This window comes from Nanorana parkeri, unplaced genomic scaffold (genome assembly GCF_000935625.1).
Source record: "Nanorana parkeri isolate BGI_ZX_2015 unplaced genomic scaffold, ASM93562v1 scaffold1113, whole genome shotgun sequence".
In the NCBI taxonomy this organism is placed as follows: domain Eukaryota; kingdom Metazoa; phylum Chordata; class Amphibia; order Anura; family Dicroglossidae; genus Nanorana; species Nanorana parkeri.
This window is the reverse complement of record NW_017307381.1, coordinates 455,425-467,400: the sequence shown is the minus strand read 5'-3', so window position 1 is coordinate 467,400 and position 11,976 is coordinate 455,425. Positions and strand designations below refer to the sequence as shown.

Sequence of the window (11,976 nt, the reverse complement as noted above, 5' to 3'; positions counted from 1 at the left end):
ATATACGCCTGTATCATTTTATCACAACACAAACACCAACACAGCGTGAAAACAATTTTTTAACATAAGTTGCTTATTTACTGTTTTGCGTACCGTAATATTTTTACCTTTTTGCAAAAAGGCACAATTTCAAATTTGCAAATATTTGTTGATAAAACTGTATATCAATACAGTTTTATCTTTTAGATTTAGGCAGAATTTTTTTTGTGTGCTGTTTTTTCTTAATTTGAGAAACATTTGTGCAATTATCGCAGGGCCTACAAATTTAGTATCACCATCTTTTTATTCTACCGGGCCTGCGCTTTCAGTAAATATATGGTTTGGGGGGTCTTTTACAAACGCTAGCAACGCAGCAGTTGAAAATCAAATCAATAGGAAAAAGTTGCAGAAAATTAAAAAATGGCTTGGCCAGCTGATTTGAAAAATGTTCCAGAGGGCTTGGCAGCGAAAGGGTTAAAGAAGATCCCATCCACACCAGCCCTCTGCCAAAAGTTCCCAGAGTCATATTTATGAGGCTTAAAGACTTATGGAGCTAAATAGCCCCCAGCAAAATGAGAAACATCTAGAACAGGGGTAGCAAACCTCCGGCCCTCCAGCTGTGGTGGAACTACAAATCCCATGAGGCACTGCAAGATTCTCACAGCCACAGACATGACTCCTGAAGAGAGATGCATCATGGAATTTGTAGTTTCACTACAGCTGGAGGGCCGGAGGTTTGCTACCCCTGATCTAGAAGCTCAAATCAGGGTAAGCGCCTGTTTGGGCATGCTCCACAGTTGTGCACATTACATTTGACGCAACCTGTTTGACCATTCTTTTGGCACAGGAAAAAATAAGTTTTAAGCTTCGCTGGCAAACGTTTTTCCATCAAACAGTTCATCAATTGTGCATCACAATATGTAATTTATGGCATCTTGTGTCCCTGTGGCAAGCTTTATGTGGGGCTGGCGGGTGAGGCAGCTCGCGGCGGGTGAGAGAGCTCACGGCTAGGAGACGAGCAGCGTGCACGGCTTCGGCCTGTTCGGTGGGCGTGGCTTATGCGGCGGCCTGTGCGGTGGACACGTCGGGAGCAGCGTGTGACGCGTGACGTGCGACTCAGACCGCATGCGGAGCCCCGAACAGGATAAGCAATCGATAGCCGACGAATCGACGATCGAAAACGTTGCCAACGTTTTCAATCGTCGATTTTAATCGACTTAATCGATTAACTGTTGCAGCTCTAGACGTACATCCCACATAAAGAACTCAGAGTTAGGTTTAGAGAACATAAAAGAAACACTGAACAAGGTAGACAACCACTCTCTACCTAAACATTTCTGGCGGCGCATGGGTCCAAACCTGAGGGGTTAAAAGCTTTTGGAAGAAAGGCGATTCCATCGAATAATGATGAAGGAAATAGGTTTAAGAGACTTTGCCATAGAGAGGCCTACTGGATCTATTCCCTAAACAGTCTTTGCCCTGTAGGTCTCAATGAGGGACAAGAACTAGCCATGGTTTTGTAATATAGCTACTCAGGGCACAACCATTTCATCCATTCACCCAGTCCCTCTTACCACTTCAGTATCCCCTCCCATGTTACATAGTTAGTCAGGTTGAAAACAAGATACATGTCCATCAAGTTCAACCTTCAGAGATATGAAAAAAGAAAGCTTAAACTGAACGCTATGCCCACAATTACCCACTGTTGATCCAGAGGAAGGCAACCCCCCCCCCCCCCTATAAAGCATGGTTTAATTTGCTCCAACAGGGGGAAATAATTCCTTCCTGATCCCATAAGGCAATTAGGCAATTGGGTATTTCCTGCATCAACTATCTCTGATGCTTAATATACCTATAATAACTAAATATCCCGTAATATTCTGTGCATTTAGGAATAGATCCAAAAAAAATTTTAAACGCTTAACTGAGCTAGCTAGAACAAGCTCCTGGGGGAGTCTATTTCACATTTTCACAGCTCTAACTGAGAAGAATCATTTTCGTATGCAAAGGTTAAGCCTCTTTTCTTCCAGACGCAAAGAGTGCCCCCTTGCCCTTTGCTGTGACCTTAAAGTGAATAATTTGGCACAGAGTTAACTATATGGACCATTTATGTATTTAGATGGTCACGCAATCATCTATTTATATCACAATCCAACATTTTCTACCAACTCTTACTGTTTCACTTTTTTGCATTTTGTTTGGTGTAAAAACACAGCCATCCTTTGTAATTTGGGGTGCTGATGGATTCAGCCAGCTAGGTGTAAATTCATTCATCCTATCCTCTTCTGCTTACGTGTTTTATATTATTACAACCAATTCCATACATTTACTCAAAGCAATCCAGTTACATTTGGATTAAATGTTCATAACAATATTCTTAATTACATTTTTATATTATTATTATTCGGAATCAGCTCTCATTAGCATTATTAATTACAGTCACTATTTTAATTCATTCATTTTGAAGTGCATTGAATGTGGAGTTTGCTTCAGCTATGTGACAATATGTTCGCTTTATTTAAAGTTTGCCTCTAAGGCTGATACTAGTGTGTATGTTTGCATGAGTCACACAGCAGACCACTCCTTGTGCTGATTGCTAAAATCATCCTGTCAGTTTTTCCAGCCAATCTGCGAGAGCTGGCGATGCGACCTGCACTGACATCGGACGTGTTGCCTACTCCCCTGCTTTTCTGATTGGACAGGGGGAGGAGACCCAAGCCACCCGCAGTCTTGAAAAGTTCATCCTGTCCATAAAGCCGCAATAGTACACTGCCGGAGTGCTGGAGGTCAAGTGATTATGGCATGAGCCTGCAGCTCATTGGCCCATAGGTCAGTGTGTCACACCTGAGGTAGCTTCTGATTGGATGTGTTTCAAGACATATTGAAATCAGATGGAGTGGACTGCTAGGTTCTGACGAAGGGGGTGTTGCCCCAGCAACGCGTTAACGGAGGCTGTCATGCAGTAAAAAGGATGTATACTCCAGAGTACATGTCCTATGTTGTGGCTGTTTTCAATGTTCACACAGTGCTGATGTACCTCTGTCACCACAGGCTTTCTATTACCGGCTGTTTGTTCATTTCTTGCTTTTAATATTTTAAACATTAAAGACTCCTACACAAGAGAGGTGCACTGTTCTTATGTTTCTTATGTTTCCTGTTTTGTAGATTTCCAGACACCCTGACTGTCAAAGTGCTGCCTAACTGTGGAAACGTGCTGTTCTTATACACCCATGGGAAATAAATTTTTGAGCTAGTGACATCTACTATATGTTACTGCATGCTACCTGGACTGATCCTTTTCCTGCATACTGACCAGGTCTCTGCCTGCTGCTTGAACTGACCTGGGCCAGCATACTGACAACATCTCTGTCTGCCGCTTGTAGTGACCCATCTGCATGCCCCACTGACAATGTTCCAGCCAAAACACCAGTCCCAGCCATCCTGTGCAGACAACTGCACTGCTGGAACCACAGGTACTGTTTTGTTTACCCTTGGTTGAGCTTCCTGGAGGAAATCAGATGTGTAATTTATGCCCTTTGAAAACCTCATGGTGCTCTTTGGATTTTTGGCCCCTTTATGCCGCAAAACAATTCTCACATGTATGATATCCCCATACTCAGGAGGAGTAGCATAATGTGTTTTTCAGTGTAATTCTAAGGATGCCTATGCTGTGTGTTAGATGTATCTTATTAACTGACAACTTTGTTTAGAAAAAATAATTTTTTCTTTCTTTTTTTCATTTTCTTTTGCCCTCCCAAGTATAACCCTATCTGGAAATGCAATTACATGTCACAGTTGTGGCAGCATTGTGTCATCCCAGATGTGCAAGTGCACCTCCACATGTTATGGTAGCCCCCACAAATACATGCTGGGTGAAGATGTAACTACCTTCAAGGAAACACTCCTGAGAGTGGGCGTAAAGGTCTCAATCCAGGTGCCACCCCCATGATGGAAGAGGGTACATAAAGTACCCCTTTTGGTATGGCATTCAACAGATGCAGCCACAATACTGGAAAAGGGCAACACTGGTCTATCCTGGGAGAAAATGTCCTGTATTGTACACGGAGATGAGGAACTTAGTCAAAATTCCTATTATCTTAATCTTATAGTACAGGACTGCCAATTCTTAATAACGGGTCACATAATAAAAAAAATACAACTGAGGTGGGGGGGATGCAAACAAATGTCAACAGGCCCAAAGAACAGGTGATCAAAAGACCCAAAACTCAGACAGCAGCTTGAAACACTTTACGGCCAAGGCTGCCATCAGTGCAGGCCCGAACATTCACCTGGTGAATATGTGAACAGAAGAATAGGATAGTGGCCTTGCAAATCTAGGCAAGGCCCAAGACACAAATATCTGGTACAGTGTGCCAGGGAAGGAAGGAAATCTACCATCCAAACTATAGGCTTTTGAAAATGACTGATCCACCTAGATATGGTATAACGAGAGGAAGGGAGACCCTTATGGGAGCAACCAGGAAGGATAAAGTAGAAATCTCACTTCCTAAGGGAAGCTGTAGCTGAAAGATGGACTCCGACAGCACAACTCACATCCACGCGGTGAAGAGAAATGTATTTGGGATGTTTTGGGACAGCAGAACAATATCCTGATTAAGTTGGAAAAGAGCTGACAACCTTGGGGAGAAAAGTGGGCTCAGGCCTTAAAACTAGGGGTTGACGATCGATTTTTCAGAACTGTTCAGAAAGTTCTCCTTCAGGTCTGCTCCTCTGCTGACTGACAACAGGCAGTGGGTGGGTGCAATAGCCAGCCTGCTACTGGCTATTGCAATTTGAAACAGCCAATAGCAGGCTGGCTACTGCTTCCCCTGTTATCTGCTGTTTTTTTCTGTATTTACCGCTGTCAGAATACTGTTTCTACATAGATTTTCTGACCAGCTCCTTTGATCAGCTGATCGAGGGATGCCGGTCAGACAGCGGCACCCACCCTGCGAATTGTGGCCAGTTCTTTAAGAACTGGCTGAATTTTGTGCAGTGTATATTATCAGTAATATTACCGATAATTTAAAAACTTGGGAATATCGGCCCCGATTATCGGTGGATCCGATAATCGGTCAATCCGTACTTAAAACATCCTCATATTTGTGCAAAACTAGAAAGGGTTTTTTTTTTTTTTTTTACAGGAGAGTGCTGCTAACTTAGGTCGCTTAAATGACAGCTACAGGCAGACCACCTTATTAGTGAGATCAGCTAAGGGAATACCCTTGACGGTGGTGGTGGGACACACATGATGTGAGCAACTTGCTCAAAAGCCTGAGAGATGAGTAGTCTCTGGTGCAATGAGGATCACCAGAATGCCCTCCACCTCCATCCTGCGTAGCATCCAAGGAAGGGAGAGCAACAACTGGGTGATTCTATACAGAACTTCAAACCAAAAGTATTTATGAAGAACCTTTTTACAAGTCCACCACATTTACATTAATGAGAGGAATGCCCCCACTTTGCCTTGGGAACCATAAACAAGTTTGAATAAAATCCCAGAAACCCTTTTTTGCTGGGAACAGGGACAATTACACCCAGGAAGCAGAGCTGCCATAAAGCAGTGTGAAGATCCTCCAGCTTCTGTTGAGAGATGGACAATTTTGAAGGCATGGAGTGGGGAGGAGGTAGAATGTAAAAGTGTAAAACTCTAGCTTCTAGCCCTTTGAGACAACGTTCTGGACCCAAACAGTTAAGAAATATATTAAGAAATATTTTTTATATTTTCGATATGTCCCCTACTATTGAATGGGTGGCCCATAAGGCGACAATTCGAGGCCGATTCATTGAATTGGCCACCAGAATAAAGAAGAGTGCAACCAGATGCATAAATGAACTGGACACGGAACTTCAACGTTTATCTCGGGCTCATAAGCAGACTCCGTCATTAGATCTCTTGAAATCCCTGGATAAAACTAGATTAGAATTGAATGTGTTACTAACTACTAAAGCAGAAAAAAGTATTCGATGGTCAGATAATAAATATTATGTCCATAAAGATAAAATTGGTACCCTTTTAGCTACTAAACTATCCCCTAAACCTAGAGTTTACACGTTCCCTAAAATTTGATGTACCTCTGGCGCATACTCATTACATCCAACAACTGTTCTTCAGGAGTTCCACTTGTTTTTCACTAAACTCTATCAGGATAGTAATCTCGTTTCATCCAATTCATTGAGATCATTCCTTAGTGAGGTTCACCTTCCATCCTTGTCACTTGACCATTCCATGATTATGGAAGCACCCATTTCTGCACTGGAAATTAAACAGGCTATCAAGCAGGCAACATTGTCATCTGCTCCAGGTCCGGATGGACTGCATGCCTTATATTATAAGAAGTTTTCGGATGTTTTGGTGCCTCACTTGGAGAAATTCTTTAATGAAGTGAGACAGGGGAGTCCCTTACACACAGATTTAAATAGGGCATATCTTACAGTTCTTCCTAAACCCAACAAGGACCTGGGGGAAATTTCCAACTATAGACCAATCTACTTGATAAACAATGATTTAAAACTCCTAACTAAAATTCTTGCTAATCGATTGAGTTCCTTCATATCCTCCTATAATCATAAGGATCAAGTGGGCTTCATTAGGGGTAGGCAAGGCCCCGATCAAATTAGAAGGGCCATTGATATTATCACTTTGTTGCAGTCAGAGTGGGATGGAGGGCAATCACAATCTGGGCTTCTGTTGTCCATTGACTTACAAAAGGCCTTTGATTCAGTGTCTTGGCAATACCTTTTCAAGCTGCTTGAGAGATGGGGTTTTGTCCCTCTCTTTCTGAGCACGTTACGGGCCTTATATACCACCCCGTCAGCACAAATTAGGCTACAGGGCCACATCTCTGATTCCATAGCTATCTCGAAAGGCACACGTCAAGGTTGTCCACTTTCCCCACTGCTTTTTGCATTGGCGATAGTGCCCCTAGCGATTGCGATCCGTGCTAATGTGAATATTAAGGGAGTGGGCTGTGGTAGGCAGGAGCATAAGTGTGCTTTATTTGCGGATGACTTGCTCTTGTTTGTCACTTCACCCTTGACCACACTTCCTAATGTCCTGTCGCTGTTGACTCAATTTGCTGGGGTATCTGGATTGCGGGTCAATGCATCCAAATCATTGGCTCTTAATATCAATATGCCCCAGAATTGTGGTCTCGGTTGTCGGAACATTTTGATTTTACCTGGTCCACGGAGGCTTTGCAATATCTAGGGATTAAACTTACACCTGTTTTTTTACAACTATATAAGAAAAATTATATATCCCTGTTTCACCAACTTTGGGAGGATATGTCTCGATGGGACTCCTGTAATTTGTCATGTCTGGGTCGCATTCATGCACTCAAAATGACGTTGCTCCCCAAGATCCTATATTACTTTCGGGCCCTACCCTTAGCTATACATAAGCCAGACCTTTTGAAATTCCATTCCTTAATTATTAAATTTGTTTGGCATGGGAAACACCCAAAAATCTCATAAACTGTACTGCATCGTTCCAAACGGACAGGGGGTTTGGGTGTTCCCAATCTCTTGCAATACTATAAGGCAGCGTGGGTGGCTCAGCTCTCCTCTGTGTATGACCAGGAAAACATACCAGATTGGATCCTAATGGAATCTGTCTCTGCCTCTGGTATACCAATTGATGCCTTGAAGTGGATGTCCCTGAGGCAGAGGCCGGCTATTCTGGCCCCGACCCTGTCTTGTTCTATGATGGTATGGGACTCATTCCGAAGGGGAGGTGGGCTGGTGTCACCTCATACTCCTCTGGCTCCCGTCTTCCATAATCCTAATTTCCCCCCCGGGGGATCTCCTGGAGTGTTACATTGGTGGCAAGACAAAGGCCTGTACCGCATAGCACAATTTTTTAAAGGTCGTAAACCACTTACTTTGACCTACTGTCGGAAGGTCTTGCACATTACATCTTCTGAATACTTTCACTATAGGCAATTGTTACACTTTTTAGGTTCTTTGAAAACACATAACGTGATGTCTCCCTTCAAAACAACCTATGAACATTGGTGTCTTGGAGCTGGGGGCCAGAGAGGGGGCGCCGCGCTGCTCTATTCCCTCTTGGTAGACACTGAAAGTAAATTACCCTATATGTTAGCTTGGGAACAGGACCTGGAAACAGTTATTCCACTGGATGTCTGGCATCAATGTTGCTCCCGTGTGTCATCTGGTTTACTCAATATTTCAAAAATAGAAGCTAATTATAAGGTGTTATCTAGGTGGTATGTGGTTCCTGCAAGACTAGCGACAATATACCCAGAGGTTTCTCCTCATTGTTTTCGGGGATGTGCTCACCCGGGCACAATGTATCACATATGATGGGAATGCCCTAGATTGAGACCCTTTTGGAACCGGCTTTATGCTCTAATATTTAGGGTTACTGGGGTGAGGATCCCACAAGATCCCCACTATGTGTTGCTGAATCGCCCGATTCTAGGACTGTCTAAAGCTTTGGATAAATTACTTTTTTTGTTGGCAGCCAAAATAACCATAGCTAGGGCTTGGAAATTGCCAACAATTCAATTCCACTTGGTCAAACAAAAAATGTCATGGATCATGGTCCATGAGAAACTTCACAGCATCCTCCAAGATACTGAAAAATTATTTGAATTGACCTGGACCCCCTGGATGTTATATACTGTTTTAGTACATTGATGTTGGATGGAAAGTCTTCTATGTATATAGATATGGAGGAGGTCATACCAAATGTTTTCTTCAGACACAGGTGGATCCCTACGCATGATATTCCTCTCGGATTGTTTTGATTTTGTTTTTGTTGATGGGAGATAATTTGGCAAGAGAAGGTGGCTAGATATGTTCTGTTTCACAGAACTATTATACATTGTGTGTATGGTTTCTAGTGATCTTCTCTTACTACCTGACTATGCTAAGTGGAAGACTTTGAGACGCAATTGTATGCTATACTGTTTGTGCATCATGTGCTATTTTATTGTTTTATTCTATCTTAAAATTTAATCAAATACTTTAAAAATTAAGAAAAAAAAATTCACAAATATCTTCCAAAATTCCTCAAGAAGCAGCGTAACATAACTGTGAAATATGTAGAACCTTACCCCTAACCCATCACACAATTCAGCAATCAGACACTGTGAAATATCGGTCTTGAAATTATACTTGAAATCTGCTGAGTGGTGGGAATATTAGGGTATTATATAAGTGGAAGAAATGTACCTAATATTCATTATAAGGCACAAGAGCCAAGTATGTATTTTTAGAGTGTTTTTATGGATTTTGTACACAAACTATAGAGATTGTTTTCAAAATTTTAAAATATTTTTTGTGTAAATCTATTGATGTAGCAACATTGTTTTATTTGTATTCAGTTTTTTAAACTCGAACTGGCTCAAAATATTTGAAGTTATTTGCAGTTTTTATAAACACCATTTTTTTTCTTCAATGAATTGGTTCTTTTATGCTCTTAAACAGTAATTAGAAATGCAGATACAGCTATATCATGAGCATGTCTTGTAATTTAATTCGACATAAGAACTCACCGTAAAATGTTTGCAAGTATATTCAACCCAAACTTCTGCACAGTTAATGTAATCCTGAAAATGAAAAGTGGATTTTAGTAAAAACGTTTGGATTGCTCACACATAAAAAATGCACATACATAACAGCAAAATATGAGTGGTAGTAAGATATCCTTACACCTACGTAACAGTGAGAAAAGCTAAATCATTCTGGAGCAACTGTAACACAAAATTTCACAAGGAATATTCTGCAGCTGGTAGTCTTGTGTGATCTCTGTGTCCAGATCTGAATATATAATGGCCACTAATACATTAATAATTGTCTGCATTTAACGATTTAATGGACACTTTGTTTCAATTAAGCGTTTAACACACTGACACAGGACGTTTGCTACTTTACTAGTCACTTTTGAGACTTTTTTTTTTCCTCACAGATACCTTTGACTTACACAAGCAGTTGATAAGAAGATTGAATTTGAACATTTTTTCACAGAAGTATTGTTCACTGTTATATTTGTTTTTTTGCACACATTTGTTTACTGCGTTGGGTGACATCGCCACTTCACATATTTGAATTATATTAACACATGCTCATGCAGCCAATTTAAGTGAGCAGCTGTAAGGAGGAACACACAATTTTTTTTTAGAGTAATCAAGAGCAGAAGCCTCTATAGAAAACTATCTAGAACATATTTTAAGGATACAGATAGGAACAGCTATATCCCTGTCACTAGCTGCCATCATCCTTCATGGTGTCGAAACACCCCAAGAGGACAGATACTACGTATCAGAAGACATTGTTCTAACGACGGAGACTTTAGAACTCAATCGAATGTACTAAAAACTAGGTTTGTAAAAAAAAAAAGGCTACAAAGAACTTTTATTAATAAGGAGATAGAAAGAGTAGCGAGAAAACGGAGGCAGGACTTCCTGAAAGATAGAACAAAACGAAGAAGAATACAAAGATTTCCAGTTATCTATATCAGATTACAATGTTCAATAAGATGTAGAAAAGAATGTCCGTAAACATTGGGATATTCTTTGGATGGATGCACAATTTCAAGATTACCCCCAAAACCCAAAATTATATATAGGAAGACTAGAGATATTAAAGATATAGTGGCTAGAAGCGTGGTTCTCCACCAAATAGTTACCTTTTTGGACACATGCAACAGTGAAGGAGTGATGTATGCATTGGAATGTCCATGAGGCTACAATATATAGGTCGCACCACAATAAAACTAGCAATTAGAATCAAAGAACATTTTGATAATATTAGGTGGGGATACAAGGATCATTTTGTGTCCAAACATTTTGCGGAAGTCCACCAAAAAAAACCTAAGTTGCTCCAATTTTAGGGACTTGAAAAGATCAAGAGGCATAGGAGAGAAGGGAATTGGAGGCGTGAGCTGGCCAAAAAAGGTGACTGGTTGGATTTTAAGAGCTGGCACTTTAAGACCATGGGGAATGAACGTTGATTTTGATCTCAATTGTTTTATAGCGGATTATTTATCTTATCAGTCTTTTATATACCTGTTCTTCTTATATTCTTACCTGGTGTGTTTTATTAACAAGAGGGGTTGATACATATACTTGATGCATTTACTTTTTATATGGGGATCTATGCATTTTTGCTGACAAGGGGGTTTATTTAGAGTTACCAGTACCATTATGTTTCTACATGTATGATTTTATATTTTTATGTGGATTTTATTGGCTATTTACATTTGTTTTTTAATTGCATTTTCATATCTATATGTATTTTATATATTTATGAAATATTCCACCATAGGACTTAATGGGGAGTAAAGTGGATGACAGTACATGATTTTATCTTATGTCTGCTGCGGAGGCTGCACAGGTATATATATTATTCAGTATGGCGGATGCTCTGGACCCCTGACGAAGTCACGCTGGACGTAACACGCGTAGGACAGAGCATCTGATGTCACCTTGACTGGGAGGACTAAGCAAGCTACCGCAGTCTTAAGATTTTCTGTTAGTGTTTTCGGTGGGTGGATTATTGCTGTAAATTTCATGCTGAGAAAATGAGTTTTTACGTGAATAGCTAAGTTGTAGAAATGTCACCAGCACATCAGTCCTTTTAGGATAGTAAAAGCTTCATTTATTGAAGCTTGTTGGTCATATGACAAAAAAAACTTCAATAAATGAAGCTTTTACTATCCTAAAAGGACTGGTGTGCTGGTGACATTTCAACAATTTTGCTGACATTCGAGGCCCCATCCGCAGTCACTGCGAGCACCCCCAACTAAAAGGGACATATCGGTAAGGAGTGCAACAAGGATAGTATTTATTTTATGTGAATAGCGGTCTCTTTTTTTATTTAATTACATTTTTATATAAAACAAATGTTTACAGTATAAACAGAACATAAGCATATAAAGAAAATGGGACATTTTCCAAGGCATCTTGAAAGAGTCTGACATATAGTACACACGTTATGTCATGTAGGTAGAATTGGGATTAAAATTATATA

The 11,976-nt window shown here is 40.6% G+C and overlaps 1 protein-coding gene across 1 annotated transcript in view; it reads right to left on the bottom strand.

The window, feature by feature from the left end:
* The window catches only part of LOC108796423 (UPF0505 protein C16orf62-like), a 503,129-nt gene that overhangs the window by 113,741 nt on the left and 377,412 nt on the right, over window positions 1-11,976 (bottom strand). Inside the window, exon 19 of the mRNA XM_018567896.1 lies at window positions 9,501-9,554. Coding sequence (XP_018423398.1) covers window positions 9,501-9,554 — 54 coding nt within the window. The remainder of the gene's footprint in view (window positions 1-9,500; window positions 9,555-11,976) is intronic.